The 18,760-nt window shown below is 55.4% G+C and overlaps 1 protein-coding gene across 1 annotated transcript in view; it reads left to right on the top strand.

Annotated features, from left to right (window-relative positions):
• Positions 1-1,687: 1,687 nt before the first annotated feature.
• The window catches only part of AEBP1 (AE binding protein 1), a 33,976-nt gene continuing 16,903 nt past the window's right edge, over positions 1,688-18,760 (top strand). The window contains exons 1-3 of the mRNA XM_043536335.1: positions 1,688-3,303; positions 7,864-8,262; positions 16,898-16,963. Coding sequence (XP_043392270.1) covers positions 3,045-3,303; positions 7,864-8,262; positions 16,898-16,963 — 724 coding nt within the window. The 5' untranslated portion in view covers positions 1,688-3,044. The remainder of the gene's footprint in view (positions 3,304-7,863; positions 8,263-16,897; positions 16,964-18,760) is intronic.

An 18,760-nucleotide genomic window follows, 5' to 3' on the forward strand; every position in this document is an offset into this window, starting at 1 on the left:
GCCAGGGTCCCTTCCCTTGCCTGTCGAATGATCTGCTGAAAGAGGCCAGACCTGTCCCGGAGGGGCCGTGAGCAGAGTGCTGGAGGCGGGAGCTCGCTCCGGCTGGCTGGTTTCCTTCTATTCTCCCCAGTCGCTAGCCAGCTGGGCCCAGAGCGATGTTTGTGGGTGTAGCCCGGCACCCTGCGGTGCTGCACGGTGACCACGCTGCCCAGCGACGGGTTGGCTTTGCAGACGGGGGTGGGTTTGGGATCACAGCCGGGCTGCTGATTCTGCCTCGGAGGAGACGGGCTGGATTACGCAGACCTCTGAATAATGGCGTCCAACCAACTCCCATTAGGGTCCGTGGAAAGAGGCCCAGATGCCTGTAGTGGGGAGCCGGGCCAGGCCAAGTCCAGCCACCTTGGAAGAGAGACATCCCCGTATCCCAGCAGACGTGGGTGCCGGGGGCACATTCCCGAGCACTGCCGGAGTTCACAAGGCGGAGGGAGAGGTGGGCCCAGTATCGGCATGGTACAGAGTGGGCCTGGGAAACGCTACCCAGTGCCAGGGAACAATCTCACCCTAGGGAAACTCCAGGGGGACAGCGGGTGGGTGCCAGCTGCTGGCAGCTGGGACAAGAGGGAGGTTTGTCACTTGGCAGGGTGGGCCTGGGTACAGATCCATGTCTCCCAAAGGCTGGGATGTTTGGAACTGGGGGTGGGCATCTGGTCAGTGGGCGCCAGCAGCTCTGCAGCTATGGGAGGAGTCTGGGGGCAGCTCCCCCGGCTCTGCTGGGGCCATTGGCAGCAGACTTTCCTGGCTCTGGTCTCCAACCAGCGATTAGGACATCCCTGGGGAAGGGATCTGGGGGTGTGTTGAGGGGTGCGGCAGGACGGACTCCTCCCAGTGCCCAGGGAGCCCTGCGTGAGTGATCCCAGAGCGCCTGGCTGGGCAGATACCTGATTGGCCAAGGAGCTCTGGGGAACACCCCTTGAAGGCTCCCCATCGATGGGTGGCTGCTGGGGCAGCCTGGCAGCCAGCTCTAGGTTTGCCTAGGGCACACCGCACTGAAACTCTTCTCTGTTTCCCAGGGGCCACGAGGAGCACAGCGGGGCCGGTGTAGCTGACACAGGAGGCTGGGCAGAACCTGAAGGCAAAGGGAGCTTAAAGGTGGCTGTGCCACGTCCTTCGGTCCTGCACTCCGCGTAGGGACGGCCTGGCTGAGAACAGGCCCGTCAGAGTCCACAGTCAGGGAATGTGCGGCAGAATTCTCCTCTGGGTGCAGATTCGGTTCCCAGGATCTCCCCGTTGGTGTGTGACTGCTCTTTGACGAAAACCTGCCCTGTGTGACCTGGCAGAGATGTCAGAGCATGTTAACTCTGAACCTTACTGATGACACATGTGCAGATTTACTTATGCCCTAAGGTGGGTCACCAAGTCTTTGTGGAGGGAGTAGTAAGGAGCTTTACCACATTTGGGGATCAAACGGTGCCATGAGGGGGCAACAAACTGTTGATTGCTTTAGCAGAAGGAGCCAGCTACTGTCTTCTCCCACAATCTCCCGATGCCTTCGTAGGTGCTAGACCCCTGCTGTCCCTCCCCAGCTGCCACGCCCTGCAGGCTGTCCCTGACAGCTCCCGTGGTGCAATCACGCAGCATCCAGCAGCTTACGGCGAGCGTGGAAAGAGTGCACGGCAAACGGAGCTGGCTATCCAACCGGGCACAGAATTAAGGCACAGAATTTCCCATCTGCTGCACCAGAGGCCACTGAGTTCAGCGGGGGGCCTGGCCACCGAGTCCAGTAGACCTGGCATGGAAACCAGTGGGCCACAAAATCCAGGGGTCCAGCTGCAGAACCGACAAGAGTCCTGGGAGAAGAAGGTGACTCTGCTGTTGGCTGTACAGTCATGCCCCCCTGGGTGCCTGCCTGGGCTTTGGGCCCCCAATCCCACCTCTGCTCGGTATATTTGGGGAGAGCTTGCTCCTTCCTCTGAAGGGATCTGGAGCCGTCCGGCCCCTGGGTGGTTTGGATCGGATCCTCCCAGGGCCTCCTGCATTCGGCAGTGGGCTGGCATCCCGGGCACCTCGGCTTGAAACTCTGCCGTCCCGTCCCAGCGCTGGCTGGGAATGGATCTCCTACACCGCTGGAAGTCTCTGCTGAACCCGTGGTGCCTGAACATCTCCCCTTCCCCAGGCAGGGTGGGGTTACAGCGGAGGGCGCTGCCTTCTCTGATCCACCCTCCCCTGGAAAAGGGAAGGGGAGGCTGGCCTTGGTTTCCTCCGCAGAGCTAGACGGCTCCTCTGGCTGCCTGGCGTTCACTCCGACTGCTGTAGGGGAGAGGGGAAGGCGCCCGCTGCTGCGCTCCGGGACTGGATCAACCCCCCACCCACACCCTGCAGATTGGAGTCCCGGCGGCCAGCCGCAGCAAGGGGAACTGCGTTGCTGAAGCCCCCTCTGCGTGGGGGGAGCTGGAGACCCTATTGGGGGCAGCCGGGCGACAGCGAGGCGTCTTGGAGCTCTCGGGCGCCGTTTGCTGGCTGCAGCGATCGCTGGGCGTATTGGACCGGTCCGTACGGCCCAGCCTGGACCCCCCACTTTTGGATGTGGGCGGGGGGGCAACCGCTCCAGGGCGTCGGGGGGGGGCCTGCTGGCTCCCAGCCCTTGGCCTGCTGCCTCTGACTTCAAAGCTGACTCAGCCACAACCTTCTGGTCTGAATTAAGCCCAGCTGTGCGGAGCTGCATTCTTCGGGGCTGGCTCCGGCTCCCCCTCCGCCCCCCGTCGGCAGCGCATTCCACCGCCCGCTCCGGAAGCCCCGGAGCTGCCCCGTCCTGACAGCTGCGCCGCATCTGCCTGCTGCAGAGCCCGGTGACCCGGCTGCCCCGAAGGAAGCTTGAGCGACAAACAGCCCCCCCCCCCCCCCCCCGGGCCCTGTCCCCACACGCCCAGCCCCTGCGCGGCCAGCCAGCCCGTAGGCCAGGTGAGGCCAGGGTCTGTGCCCTCTGGGGCTGGGGGGGTTTCTAACTCTGCCCTAGCCCCCTCCACCCCAGGGGGCGTGAGGCTGCCATGGGGCTCGGCGGAGCCTGCCGGCTGCTGCTGCTCTGCCTGCTTGTGGGGCTGCTGACCCCCAGCCCGGGGCAGCTCCCGACGGAGCTGACGGACGACGAGATCGAGGAGTTCCTGCAGGGCTTCCTGCGGGAGGTCAGCCCCGAGGGCGAGGAGGAAGCCGGGGGGCGGGGGCTGGAGGAGCCCCCCGAGCCGCAAGGGAGGCTGAAGCCTGCAGGGAAGGGCAAGGCAGCCAAGGCCCCCACGGAGGTGGAAGAAGGTAAGTGTTCTGAGCGCAACCTGGGTACAGAGGGCCTGATCCTGCCCTACCCCGCCCCCTTGGGTCCAATTCTGCCTGGCTACCTTGGCACCCGATCCTGCCCTACCCACCCCCTTGGGCCCAACTCTGCCTGGGCCCAATCCTGCCCAGCCCCCTCGAGACCTGATTTCCTATGTCCACTCCACGTAGGTGTGACTGGCACCCAGGGGCTGGGCAGGGGCAACTGGGCCTAGAGCGACTTGCCAGCAGCAACCTAGGGCCAGCAGAGGGGCTGGGCTGGCTGCAACGTGCAGCTCAGGATGTGGGGGTCCCGCTGACTGGCTTTGTGCTGGGTGCCCCTGGGGAGAGGGGGAGCAGGAGAGCGGAGCAGCCCGCGCCCCTGGCCATGCTGGGCTTCCCAAAACGCCTTGGGAGCCACTGCCCCTTCTCCCCGCCCCAGGCTGGTCGGCGCTACCGGGGGTTCCCAGCCGTGGGCGACAGGCTGGAGACTGGAACACAGGGCTCGCCAGCCTGGGTCAGAGCCGGGGTCCACCCAGCCCAGGCTCCGGTCTCTGACGGCGGCAGCCCTGGATGCTGCAGGAACCCTGCTGCGATGGGGCACCCTTGGCCGTCAGAGGTGGGTGTGGACTGTCCCTTCCCAAGGAGCAACGGGGCTGGTATTTGGCTCCTGCCCAACGGAGATGTCTGGAGATCAGCGCCGGATCGGTTGTGTCCTCCTAGCAAACCGGGCTGTTAGTGCCTGGGGGCAACCATGGTGGAGTCTGTGCCCCCGGGGGCAGATCTCCCCCCCCCACATAGATCCCAGGGCATACTCACCCCCTCCCCCATCTGTCATAGCTACAAGAGAGCAAACCCCTGTATGGACAGTCTCTTTTATCACACACACACACACCCCCCGCAATCCCAGCCCGCCCCTCCTGCACTGCACGAACTCAGCTGCACCCTCCTCTCCCCTGTGCTGATGGCCCAGGGCTGCAGGGGGGCTAGTCCGTGCTGTCCCTGTTAGAGGGGTCGATTGAGAATCCAGCCCCACCTCCCCACAAGTGTTAGCGCAGAGGGTGATGTGGGGAGCTGATGTCCCGGTGTCCCCTCCGGACAGCCACAGGGGGGCACAGGTGGGGCGGTTACCCTCGCACCAGGGCTGTCTCTGGGACCAGCTCACAGGTGGGCCAGTCAGATGGTCACAAGAGTGATCCCAGGCCAGGCTCCAAAATGTCCCCACCGAGCTGCCTAGGCCAGGAGGGGAACCAGGCCCACACCCCCAAAAATCAGGAGCCCAGAAAGCATGGGCTTGGCAGAACAATAAATGTGCCCCGTATGTGTGTGTGTTCACATGGATCCGTGCATCCGCGTGTGTGTTTGTGTGCCTGCCTGCTTCCACTCTCAGCCTTAACACAGATCTGTCGTGCAGCTTTCCTGGTGGCTGGCAGGAGGCGCCGTTAGCCATCCCCAACCCCCAGCCGTCCTGCCCCTTGGCATCCCCCTCCATGCTGACCCACAGCGGTAGCTCACTGCGGGACAGCAGTGTGAACCCCGCCGCATGGGGCGTGTGACTGAGAACTAGAACATTTAGCGTTTTCAGTGAAAAAAATCAACCCCCCCAAATATTTCGATTGGGAAATGGGAGCCCCACCCATTCCCCTGCACCCCCTCCTGCTCATGGGACTTGTAATTTGGGTGCTGTGTCCTCCCACTGGCTGCTGTGGGCCCGGCTCCCTGGTCCGGCTGCATCTCCCGTGATGCACAATGGGCTCCCCTTTTGGGGAGGGGCATGGCAGGCCTATGGCTGCAGAGCATCATGGGAGATGAAGTCCCCTGGGGAGCTTGGCCCATGGAGTAGAAGAGGGGAGCGAGACAACTGAACTGCATCTCCCATGGGGCACCGCAGCGGCATTTCAGGGTCTAAATATTGCAGGTTTTCGGCACTAGTTTTTCCCACTGAAATCCCCCCCACAGGAAAGAGAAGCTTTTTGCAACAACAAAAAACTGGTTTAGCGGAAAAGCCAAATTTCTATATGGTCATGATGGAAAACTTTCAGCTGGCCCCTAGCTCCATCCTCTCTCCCTCCTGTGTCCTGAGGAGGCTGCGTCCGTGGGGGCTGATGCCTTTGCCAGGGCTTCTCCCAGGCTGTGAGCAGGCCCCAGAGCACGGAGGGCAGCTGGGTTCGCTTCCCCCTGCTCCCAGCCCCCATGGCGGGGTGGAAGCGCCGTATGGATCGGGTGTCGAGCGATGGGGCAGGAAGGGGAATCTGGCACGGGAGAGCTTTGTGCTGCTGTCCTTACCAGTGCCGGACGCCGGGTCTGAGCTGACGGGCATCGCAGGGCTGGGAGAGAGGGGGTGGGTCAGGGTTGAAGAGCTGGGTGGGGGAAAGGGATAGCCTTGCACACGCTGTCTCTCGCCAGGGCTCCTGATTGCACAAGCCCCTGGCAGCATGGCCCCTCTGGGCTTTGGAAATGGGCCGCCCTCTCCATCCTGTCAGCTTTTCCAGGCTGAGGCCTGCAGAGCGGGGTTTGGCTGCCGGCCCAGCCCTCAGGGGTGAGGTTTCCCTTCTCGGCGGCTGCCGGTGAGCAGCCTGGACCCTGGCGGGGGCTCGCTCTGTTCTGCTCAGCCTGTGGGGCTGTGCCAGCTTCTCCAGGGAGGGGGCCGTGCTCCCTGCTCAGGGCCCCGAGTGGGACAGGAAGGCTTGTCTGAGACAGCCCTAATGGCCTGTCACCCAGGGCAGGGCCCTGGGTTAGGGTAGGTGGCTGGAGAGGTGTGAGCTGAGGGCCGTTCATTGCAGGGAGCGGCGATGAACGGTTCGTCGCCTCATGATGGCCGCGTCACGGCTCTCCTGGCGGATCGGTTTGTCAGAAACCTGCAGCTCGTTTGCTCCTCCGCGGCCGCCGGGCGTATCCGCACCGACCGGGTGGGACGTGGGAGCGTCTGGTTGCTGCCGAGGTTGGGCAAGGAGTGAGGAAATACAACTCCACCTGTGCCCAGAATGGAGCTTCCCCCAGGACGAGGGAGCAAGGAGGAGGAGGGGGCCCTGGTTGTTGTATACGCTGCCCAGGGGACTCGTTCCTCCCTGCAGCCTGCTCTGGGCACGTCAGTTCAGCGGGGCCAGGTGAGGGTCACCCTCCTGGGGGGGGCGCTGGGCAAACAGCGGGCACTCAGGGCAGTGGGGAAGTTCTGCTCTGTTCCCCTAGGCACGGGGGGGCTCCAAATCCCAGCCCAGGATTGAGCCCTCTCTGCTCACGCACCAGAGGATGTGGGAACGCTGCCGCTCAGAGCTTTGGAATGAGCCTGCGGCTGCTCTGGAGCAACGGGGCCGTTACTCAGCAGCCTCCTCGCCTTCCTGTCAGCCACTGAGTCACAGCGCGAGGCCTCCCTGTCTGGCTGGAGCTCGCTGGAGCCCTGGGCCGGTGCGATCTCAGAGCCCCCACCCTGAAATATGCCCAAAGAGCACCTGCCTCCTGGAGTGCCCTCTGCATCCCTCGCCAGTCCGCAAGGGGCATCCGGGCAAGGGCACTAACAGAGCCAGATACCCACGCTGCCCACCTGTGCCACTCCCCCTTCAGCTGTTCCCTGTTCCCCTGCCTCTGTGTCCAGCTGATGGTGCAGCAAGGTGCTCGCTTCTGTCCTGGGGCCCATCCTGGGGTCAGATCAGTGGGGCGGGAGCTGGACAATTATGCCAAGGTATTTCCTGCTCATCTTCCCCCCCATCCCTTTGATGCTGGCTCCCTGACTGTCCTGAGGAGGGCGGATTGTTCCCAGAATGGGGGGTGGGGATGGGGGGCAGAAGAGATGATCCGTGACTGCTGGAGAACATTCCCAGAAAGCAAACCTCATATTCATAACCGTGGGTATTCGCTGGGGCAGCTGATTGCTCTCGCCCCATCAGGGACTAGAAACAATTCTCAGGATCATGGTGTCCAATCAGTAGAACAGGAGGTTTGAACCACCCCGACACCCCTCCCGCCAAGTTGCTTGCTGAATAAGCGAGTGGCCGGGAGTGACGCATGCAAAGAACCTGGCTAATTGTTCCAATGGGCGCTCTCTTGGTTTGCAGACACGCCGCGGCCGGATTTGGTGGCTGAATGACCAGTGCGATTGGGCTGGCGCACTGCAAGGTTGGCATTACCAACGCTGACCATTCACAGCTTATAAGCCAGGCTCCAAATAGCAGAAGACTTAACATTTCTAAGTGCTGGCTGCTTCTTGTGTGGAAGTGGTGGAGAATGCGGGCAGCCTAGGTCATTGTGTGGGAAATAGAAGGAATCCCAGGGAGCTGCCCGGACACAGAGGCTGTGGCCTAAGGTGCTGGCAAGGCTGTGTGCCCAGTGGGCCATGGGCATCAGAAATCCCCAGTGGGTATTGTTTAATGTCCTGCTGAAAGGCAGGGGAAGAGCCAGGCCCCAACAGAGTGGGGCTGGCTTCATATGTGGAGTGACAATGACTCCCTGGGGCCCAGCTGGGTGGAGGAAGGTGGCCCCATAGGCCTGATGGGCAGAGACCCGGAGCCCAGCTGGTTGCGTGGGGCCCAGAGACCAGCCTGGGACTGACTCTTTCCTTTTATACAGGGACAACTGTGAAGGTTAAAGAGAAACCCAAGAAAGGGAAAAAGGAGCGGCCCCCCAAGCCCACCAAGAAGCCCAAGGAGAAGCACCCAAAGGCCACCAAGAAGCCCAAGGAGAAGAACCCAAAGGCCACCAAGAAGCCCAAGGAGAAGCGCCCAAAGGCCACCAAGAAGCCCAAGGAGAAGCCTCCCAAAGCCACCAAGAAGCCATCTGGTGGGAGGAGGCCCAAGATACCACCCCCCACCCAGCCCTACGAGGAAGAGGAGAGGTACCGGCAACCTGAGAGACCTCTGATCCCCCCACCAGCCGAAAAGGATTACAGCCTGCCCGAGACTCCCAGAATCGCCTCACCCTATGATGAGGAAGAGGAGAGATCCCGGACGTATGGGGAACGGGACAAAGGTAAGTGCTACTGATAGACCGATCGGGTTGCCAGTCACTCAGCACATGGCACCCGCCCACCCCGCACTCCTCCTCGCCTTGCCCCATCGCCCGCCACCTCCCCAGAGCCCCCCGACCGCAAGGGCAACCCCCCAGTTCCTACACACGACAGGCTCCTCCCCCTTTAGCGTGAAAGGACATGACCAAGGAGTTACCAATCCGTGAGTGTCACTAAACACGCAACATTCTGCACGGCCCAGTCTGAGTGGTGGCTTCTCCCTGGAGAACGCCTCGTGGGCATCGGAACAGTGTTTGGGGCGCCGTCTGCTCTTTGTGGGGTTGCTGCGTCAGGGACATCTCCCTGCTTTGTAGTGTCAGGGTCCCTGGGAGTAGAAACAGGGCCAGGAGGCTCCTCTCGCTGTATCGCGGCTCGGGATTTCCAGGAGGCGGCAGTGTTGTGGAACTTGTGCTTCAAGGCTGGGTTATGAGTCTTTTCTGGGGCGTGTTTGGTGCCGTTTCTCTCCACTGAGGCAAAGGCCCAGATGCAGTTGCTCCAAGGCTCCCCCAGTCAGCTTGGTCGTCCCTCACTAAGATTTTCTCACCCAGCCTGACCGCCCTGCCACAAATAATCACATCCACCTGATTCTTACGAACATTCAGTTTAACCAATCCAGGTGAGACCCTAAATTACCTCCCATAAACAACATTGCTGGCATCTGATTTGCAATCACATGGGCTGCATTGCTATAGGCCGAGAGAAAAATTGCAATATTTTGTGGGCTTTATCGGGGGTCAGAGTCTAGATCGCTTGCTTGAATGTCTGCAGGAACATTTCTGCCGGGACGGTGAGGAGCTGAGGTGCTGTGTTTGATACCATTTCTCTCGACAAACAATGGGACATCTTCGGATGTGAATTGGGTTCCGTTGTCATCATCTGCTCGGAAACTCCCAGTCCTGAAAAGCCGAGTCTTAACCCTCTTTGCTGAACTAGTGGAATGCACGCAGAATACTGCAAGCCGGTTAGGTTGGGCACCCACGGCAGTATATGGCCCCAGAAACGGTCCACCATTGTCCATGCAACGGAGCACGTTTAGGCATGTGTTACGTTCGCTGACAATCTTGACGTTTGTTCTGCCATTTCCTCCGTTGTGTATCAATGCCTGCCCACCCACCCAGGACTCTTGGCCAGACTTTGCCTTTTTGAAATTCCCAAATAGTCTTCATCTAATTTTTGGACTACGTGGGCCCTGAGCCCCATAGGAATAACCATTTTGCAACCGTGATATACACGTAACGGTTCTTTGTGAGCAAAGAAAGATGGACACAGCTGTCTGTGCCCATCCACTCCTCGAAATGTCCTGCTCTTTCACCGGCACTGGGTCATTGTTAGGGTTTCGTTGTCCATGGCAAGGGTTCAGTTTGTGCCACATGGATCATACCTACCTGGCTCTGGTGCCAATTCCATAGGCCAGTTTACCCGCCACTTCCCAATGGGCCAGCATGTCAAGCAATCTGCATTGCATGTCGGCTGGCCCTTTTGAACTCACTATCAGGACAGTGCGTGTGCACGAACATCGCCCCTCTCTGTAACCATGCTGGAATCAGTGCCGGGACTCCTTTCATTAAAACCGAAAGCAGCGGTTGGTGAATCGTTGCCCGCCAGGGATCGGTGACACTTTTGAACTCCACTCTGAGCTTCTCGCTCAATTCAGGTACAGCTCCCTTCCCTTCTGCCAAGAGATCTCAAGCAGTGGGATCTTCCACCCCTTGTGAAATGACTGCGCCAACTCCATAACGTGAGGTGGCACAAGCTATCTTCATAAGCAGAGGTGTGCTGTAGTTGGTAAGGACCCTTCTTGATTCTGGAAGCTTCTTAACTTCATCAAGAACCATGGCTGACTGTAGACCAGTGGTTTTCAAACTTTTTTTCTGGTGACCCAGTTGAAGAAAATTGTTGATACCCACGACCCAACAGAGCTGGGGATGAGCGGTTTGGGGTGTGGGAGGGGCTCAGGGCTGGGGCAGAGGGTTAGGGTGTGGGGGTTGAGCGCTGCAGGGTGATGCCAGGAATGAGGAGTTCAGGGTGTGGGAGGGGGCTCTGGGATGGGGCAAGGGGTTGGGGTGCAGGAGGGGGGTCAGGGCTCTGGGCTAGGGATGCAGGCTCTGGGGTGGGGCCAGGGATGAGGGGTTTGGGGTGCAGGAGGGGGCTCCGGGTTTGGGGAGGCTCAGGACTGGGGCAGAGGATTGGGGCACAGGGTTGGGTCATGGGCTTATCTCCAGTGGCTCCCGGTCAGCTGCGCAGCTGGGGTGCAGAGACAGGCTTCCTGCCTGTGCTGTGCCCCGGAAGTGGCCAGCAGGTCCAGTGCCTAAGAGGAGGTGCGCAAGCAGCTCTGTGTGACTCTTGCCTGAAGGCACCACCCCCCCAGCTCCTACTGGCCAGTTCCCAGCCAATGGGAGTGCGGAGCCAGTGCTCAGAGTGGGGGCAGCGCGCAGAGTGTCGTGGCCCCCCTGCCTAGGAGCCGGACCCGCTGATGGTGTCAGAGCAGATAGGGACTACTCATTTTTAGTGGCCAGCCGCCAGGGTTCCTGGGTGCTGAGCGAGGCGACCCAGTGCCTTGCATTCTGCGACTCAGTACTGGGTCGCGACCCGAAGTTTGAAAACCACTGCTGTAGATGGACAAAGTGGGTGAAGTCTTTTATCGGACCAACTTCAGTTGGTGAGAGAGACGAGCTATAGACCAACCCCACTTCTGTCCATTGTGCAACAGTTTGCAATACGGCCGCTGTGTTAAGTAGAATCATAGAATATCAGGGTTGGAAGGGACCTCAGGAGGTCATCTAGTCCAACCCCCTGCTCAAAGCAGGACCAATCCCGAACTAAATCATCCCAGCCAGGGCTTTGTCAAGCCTGACCTTAAAAATCGCTAAGGAAGGAGATTCCACCACCTCCCTAGGTAACCCATCCCAGTGCTTCACCACCCTCCTAGTAAAAATTTTTTTCCTAATATCCAACCTAAACCTCCCCCACTGCAACTTGAGACCATTACTCCTTGTTCTGTCATCTGCCACCACTGAGAACAGTCTAGATCCATCCTCTTTGAAACCCCCTTTCAGGTAGTTGAAAGCAGCTATCAAATCACCCCTCACTCTTCTCTTCCGCAGACTAAACAATCCCGGTTCCCTCAGCCTCTCCTCATAACTCATGTGTTCCAGACCCCTAATCATTTTTGTTACCCTCCGCTGGACGCTTTCCCGTTTTTCCACATCCTTCATGTAGTGTGGGGCCCAAAACTGGACACAGTACTCCAGATGAGGCCTCACCAATGCCGAATAGAGGGGAATGATCACATCCCTCGATCTGCTGGCCATGCCCCTACCTATACATCCCAAAATGCCATTGGCTTTCTTGGCAACAAGGGCACACTGTTGACTCATATCCAGCTTCTCGTCCACTGTCACCCCTAGGTCCTTTTCTGCAGAACTGCTGCTGAGCCATTCGGTCCCTAGTCAGTAGCGGTGCATGGGATTCTTCCGTCCTACGTGCAGGACTCTTAGTGAGATCGGTCAGTAGTAACCGAGCGTGCTGTAACGAGGCTGGTTCTGGAGGGACCCCACTGAGAGTGCCAATTCAGGACAAACTGCTTCAAGCAGGGCAGTCACAGCCCGAGGCTGGGTTTCTATGCACACCAAGGCAAACCAAACCAGCCAGCCAGAGAAGACTTTGGTTTTCCCTGTGGATTTAGATTTTAGATTCTAAAGGATTGGCAACAGCTTGATTTGTGGGTAAGATCTGATTTGTATATTGACCTGGGTCTGGGGCTTGGTCCTTTGGGATCGAGAGAACCTTTTTTCTTTTACTGGGGTATTGGTTTTCCTAACCATTTGTCCCCATAACGGTTGGGTGATACTGGGAAACTGGAGCGTCTAGGGGAATTGCTTGTGTGACTTGTGGACATCCTTGGTTCTGTCTTACTGTAGCAAGTACTGGTGTATAACAGAAATGGTTTATCAAAGTCCTGTTCACTAACATGATTGAATCTCCTTAAAAAGAACAGGAGGACTTTTGGCACCTTAGAGACTAACCAATTTATTTGAGCATAAGCTTTCGTGAGCTACAGCTCACTTCATCGGATGCTGTAACTCACGAAAGCTTATGCTCAAATAAATTTGTTAGTCTCTAAGGTGCCACAAGTCCTCCTGTTCTTTTTGTGGATACAGACTAACACGGCTGCTACTTTGAATCTCCTTACAAACTCAAGGTAAAACTTGGTTAGAACAATAGTGGATTGGATCTGCTTTTGCAGCATGGGTCCTGTATGTCTCATGTGATCTTGCCAAGAGCTAAAGAACATAGCTACTTTATTCATACAAACTCTGGCAAATGTTTGAAACCCAATTAACATCAACTTAATGGAGATATTACTGTTGTTTATAGGACAGGAATCTTGGCATTTAGCCCTGAAAGCAATATGGTAGTGTGCCTCAGTTTCCCTTTTCATACAGCACATCAGGTCTGGAATGTCTTTTCCCCTGTGAAAAGTTCCAGTACTGTTTACAGGCATTAACTGAAACATCACTATAACAAGGCCTTTTAACACAGAGTGGGTTCTCATGTATTCCTTTTAACGTGTTCAAGGGATTTTCCAAAAGATTAGGCACACTGGACATTTTTACAGTTTTTGGTAGTAGCAACACATTAGTTACAAAAATTACCATGAGCAATAACAACAAATTCATTGCAAGTGTCCATCTACATTCATGTTTGTTATTCCACACCTTTGGCTCAATACCATTGGGGTTTGGGCCTTTTAGGGTCAGCCTGTGGCTTCCCTTTGCAGAGTTAAGGTCTTTCTTTCCCCCTTGTCCTGAAAGATCAAACCCTGATTTCTCTTGCTTAACAGAATTCACTGGCTGGTTGGGCGTGCTCTCTGTGCTAACAGCTATTAGCAAGTTTCAGAGTAACAGCCGTGTTAGTCTGTATTCGCAAAAAGAAAAGGAGGACTTGTGGCACCTTAGAGACTAACCAATTTATTTGAGCATAAGCTTTCGTGAGCTACAGCTCACTTCATGGGATGCATGGTTAGTCTCTAAGGTGCCACAAGTACTCCTTTTCTTTTAGCTGTTAGCAAGTCCTTCTTCTCCCTGCCAGCCAAGTAGTTTGCATTACCACAGACAGGAGCCAGTTCGCCAGTTTTCAGATCCTTAACTGCTACCAATTCCACGGCTGGACTCTGTCTTTGAGAGATACCATCCATTTTCACTAACCAGCTAGGCTCCAAGTTCTGTTGTCCTTTCCTTACCAACCTCTGCTTCCACGTGGAATTAGATGTTAAGTTCACTGAGAGACTACAGGTCATATCCAAAGTGTCTGGAGATGAGAGCAGACCTGCATTCTCGAGAGATTAACTGCCCAGCTGTTCTGCTCTGCAGACTCAGCTACCCAGTCTTCCCTCCGATCACTCACAGAATCAGCATGGAGACATTCCTCTCTCAACAACCTTGTCTCCCCAACAAGCTGGGCCAACACAGCCACTTGGTTAGAGGACTGTTCAACTTTCTTAACAGCTTTCACTTCATCTGAGCCCTTCTCAAAGCTCTCCACACTGGATGCTTCAACAGGAAAGTCAGTGGATCCATTCACAACCGAAAATTTCTGGCTGTTAGGACCTGAAACGTTCTTGATTAAATCACTTTCACACCCTTCAGTTGCAGTAAACTGCTTGCAAAGACTCCATGAGGATTCCTTTCCCGAGGGGCTTTTCTAAGCAGCAATTCACCCCACACAGAAATTCTTCAATCTCCATTTGTAGATAGGCTTGGGCTCGGTCAATCTCGGAGAAATGCCTCCCATCAGCTAATGAGGCAATTACAGCCTGACTTCTAGGCCAGGGATACTGATCTTCATGCAGCCTTGAAATCACCACAAATGTGGCCAACCCTGTTCTTTTTCACTCCATTCGCTCCAGTTGACCTTGGGTATAGTTCTGGAGTCCTGTAAGCACCCTATGGCAAAATGCACTGGACCAGCTTTGCAAAATGTAGGAATTGCTCCCCCTTCAGGCACAAGTTTTGCTTGCAGGTGTTTTAAGGTTTTGGTGCCCTCCTGAAAGACGTCCTCTGCCTTGTCTAAGAGGTTTGTTTTGGGCCAGAGTCCATACAGTTTTGTAAATCTGCTGGGATTTTGAAATCAACGGGAATTAGGTGCCTAAATAACATGGGAAGATCTGAACCTTTTATGCTCTGCTGTCCACCTGAATCTCTCTCAGCCACTCTCCGTCAAATAATACCTGACCCTCTCGCCTCACAGCAGAGAGGTTTAACAGTACACATTTGTATGTTGCGTTCAGTGTAATAACCGCCAGGGGGGTGAGGATTTCCCCTGTGTATGTTTTTAGTAGCACCGAGTATTCTGCAACTTCCCCTCTTTAAAGAGCCTTGGATTATCCAACGCAGACATGGCAGACCCGGTATCCAGATCCATTTGATGTCTTGCTCCGTCCATGTGAAAAGACATGTGTAACGGACCCTTTATTGTTACACAAACTGTTGGAGAGATACAGATGGAACTGGAAAAGGTTCAGAAAAGGGCAACAAAAATGATTAGAGGTATGGAACGGCTTCCGTATGAGGAGAGATTAATAAGACGGGGACTTTTCAGCTTGGAAAAGAGGCGACTAAGGGGGATATGATAGAGGTCTATAAAATCATGACTGGTATGGAGAAAGTAAATAAGGAAGTGTTATTTACTCCTTCTCATAACACAAGAACTAGGGTCACCCAATGAAATTAATAGGCGGCAGGTTTAAAAGAAACAAAAGGAAGTATTTCTTCATATAACACACAGTCAACCTGTGGAACTCCTTGCCAGAGGATGTTGTGAAGGCCAAGATTATAACAGGGTTCAAAAAAGAACTAGATAAGTTCATGGAGGATAGGTCCATCAATGGCTATTAGCCAAGATGGGCAGGGATGGTGTCCCTAGCCTCTGTTTGCCGGAAGCTGGGAATGGGCAACGGCATGAATCACTTGATGATTCCCTGTCCTGTTCATTCCTTTGGGGCACCTGGCCTTGGCCACTGTCGGAAGACTGGACACTGGGCTAGTTGGACCTTTGGTCTGACCCAGTCTGGCCGCTCTTATGTTCTTATGCCCCAGCATTTTCCGTGGACTCCATGCTGTCACCGGCAAGCTGACGAAAATCCCCGGGCTTCTCCTTGTGAGATGGTGGTTGTGCATTTTGCACATCACCCTGTCTGCGCCCCAGTTTGTTGCAGCCCTTTGCACGGAGGAACTGCTTGCCACAGCAAGAGCATGCAGCCAGAGTGCTGTCCATTTTGGGCTGACCTCCCATTTATTTGGTGCCTGGGTGCTGTTGCAGCTCCCTGGCATTTTTAGCAGCTCTCTCCGTCGATCACGCAATTTCTAGTGCACAGCTGAGGGTTAAACCAACCTCAGTCAATTGCTCCATCTTGCAAACCGCACAGTAACTGAACACCCCATTGAAACGCTCTCCAAACTGACAATGCTCCGTTAATTTCCTCGACGCAGCCGCAAATTTGGGAATGGCTGTTTGGTTCTATTTATAAAAGCGGAAACACTCTGTGGTGCCCAGGGGCCTAGGAGGGAGGCGATTTGGGAGAATTTCCACAACCTCAGCAAACATCTGCTGAGTAAGAGAAGCCTGGAGGGTTGTGTTCCAGCTTGTAAGATTTAGCCCCCCCCTTCCAAGCTGTAAAACCACCACTTTAGTCATCTCAGTTGTACCATTAGCTATTTCGTGCTGTTCCACTCAGGCATAGAGCTGGTCCAGTCCCCTCCAGGGCTGCATTTTCCCCAAACAGCCAGATGTTTTAAAATCCTTTCCCTGCAGGACCAGTTTCCATCTCTCTCTGTTGCTGGATTAGGGTCCCCTCCACGTTGCCAGTTGTTGGGTCTGTTGCCCATTACCCAGCACACAGCAAGAGTCCGAAGGAACAATGCGGGCCTAGAGGGTTCTGGATAAACTCGTCTGCTAATTGCACACATCACGCCCAGCCCAGCTACACGCGTGCCATGGGCCTGGTTCCTGGAGCAGAGAAGGCAGGGAGTGTCCCTAGCTAATTCTGCGGTGCTCCAGGCCCCACCCGCCCCTGCCAGGAGCGCGGGCGGCTCCGGAGAGAGTTCTGGGAGAATCTGGAGCTCTGGGCTCCGTCCATCGACCTGCATGGCGGGGGAAACATGGCGAGCGTACGGTCCCTGGGTGCTGAGCAAACCCCCTCTGGCACCAGCCACTGAGCCACACGCTGGGTACCAAGCACTTAGCCCGCCAGGGACTGTCCCGGCCGGGTACCGAGCGCCTACTCCCCCTCCCCCCCCCCGGGACTGTCCCAGCCGGGTATCGAGCGCCTACTCCCCCCCGAGACTGTTCCCACCGGATACTGAGTCTCTCCCTGCAGGAATAAGGACCATGTGGCTTCCCCAGGCCCTGAGAGGTCCTCCTCCTCCCGGCAGGGTGGCGCTGAGCCCTTTGCCCAGCCTGGTCCATGTGCAGCCTGAACCCCTGCCATGCGACTCTCCCCACAGGGATCAAGAGAGCTGTTCGGTCCCAGCCCCATGCCCTCCCGCCCCTCCCCAGCCCCCGGCCCAGCGCTCTGAACTCCTGCCCTGTGTTTTCCAGCTGGATTTCCCGAGGAGACGGCTGAGCCACGCTGGGCTGAAGAACAGGAGCCGGGGAGCCGCCGGAGTAAGAGCGATTCTGGGAGGGGCGGTGGAGGTTGGGGGGGACCCACCCCCATTGCAGCTAGTGTCCTGGCACTTCTCCCAGGCTTGGCCCCATCTCCCTAGGACACAGGAGCCTGGACCCCGGCCAGAGCTGGAGCAGCTTGGCGAGCGTTGTGGGGAACAGCATGTGAGGGTGGCACGTGGGCAGGGCCTCCCCTGGGATAGCGCTTGGGGTGTGTTATAGACCGCCGGGATCTAATCTGGATATGGATAGAGCCCTTTTTAATGTTTTTAATAAAGTAAATACTAATGGAAACTGCGTGATCATGGGAGACTTTAACTTCCCAGATATAGACTGGAGGACGAGTGCTAGTTATAATAATAGGGCTCAGATTTTCCTAGATGCGATAGCTGATGGATTTAATTGGGGATTGGTCCTGCTTTGAGCAGGGGGTTGGACTAGATGACCTCCTGAGGTCCCTTCCAACCCAGATATTCTATGATTCTATGATTCCTTCATCAAGTAGTTGCTGAACAGACTAGAGGGGATGCCATTCTAGATTTGGTTTTGGTGAGTAGTGAGGACCTCATAGAAGAAATGGTTGTAGGGGAGAATCTTGGTTCAAGCGATCATGAGCTAATTCAGTTCAAACTGAACGGAAGGATAAACAAAAACAGATCTGCGACTAGGGTTTTTGATTTCAAAAGGGCCGACTTTCAAAAATTAAGGAAATTAGTTAGGGAAGTGGATTGGACTGAAGAACTTATGGATCTAAAGGCGGAGGAGGCCTAGAATTACTTTAAGTCAAAGCTGCAGAAGCTATCGGAAGCCTGCATCCCAAGAAAGGGGAAAAAATTCACAGGCAGGAGTTGCAGACCAAGCTGGATGAGCAAGCATCTTGGAGAGGTGATTAAGAAAAAGCGGAAAGCATACGGGGAGTGGAAGATGGGAGGGATTAGCAAGGAAAGCTACCTTATTGAGGTCAGAACATGTAGGGATAAAGTGAGACAGGCTAAAAGTCAAGTAGAGTTGGACCTTGCAAAGGGAATTAAAGCCAATAGTAAAAGGTTCTATAGCCATATAAATAATAAGAAGAAAACCAAGAAAGAAGAAGCAGGACCGCTAAGCACTGAGGATGGAGTGGAGGTCAAGGATAATCTAGGCATGGCCCAATATCTAAACAAATACTTTGCCTCAGTCTTTAATAAGACTAAAGAGGATCTTAGGGATAATGGTACATGACAAATGGGAATGAGGATATGGAGGTAGACATTACCATATCTGAGGCAGAAGTGAAACTCAAACAGCTTAATGGGACTAAATTGGGGGGCCCAGATAATCTTCATCCAAGAATATTAAAGGAACTGGCGCATGAAATTGCAAGCCCATTAGCAAGAATTTTTAATCAATCTGTAAACTCAGGGGTTGTACCGTATGATTGGAGAATTGCTAACATAGTTCCTATTTTTAAGAAAGGGGAAGAAAAGTGATCCGGGTAACTACAGGCCTGTTAGTTTGACATCTGTAGTATGCAAGGTCTTGGAAAAAATTTTGAAGGAGAAGGTAGTTAAGGACATTGAAGTCAATGGTAAATGGGACAAAATACTATATGGTTTTACGAAAGGTAGATCGTGCCAAACCAACGTGATCTCCTTCTTTGAGAAAGTAACAGATTTTTTAGACAAAGGAAACGCAGTGGATCTAATTGACCTAGATTTCAGTAAGGCGTTTGATACCGTGCCACATGGGGAATTATTAGTTAAAGTGGATAAGATGGGGATCAATAGGAAAATTGAAAGGTGGATAAGGAATTGGTTA

The sequence above is a fragment of the Chelonia mydas genome, chromosome 26 (genome assembly GCF_015237465.2).
Source record: "Chelonia mydas isolate rCheMyd1 chromosome 26, rCheMyd1.pri.v2, whole genome shotgun sequence".
NCBI classification, from domain to species: domain Eukaryota; kingdom Metazoa; phylum Chordata; order Testudines; family Cheloniidae; genus Chelonia; species Chelonia mydas.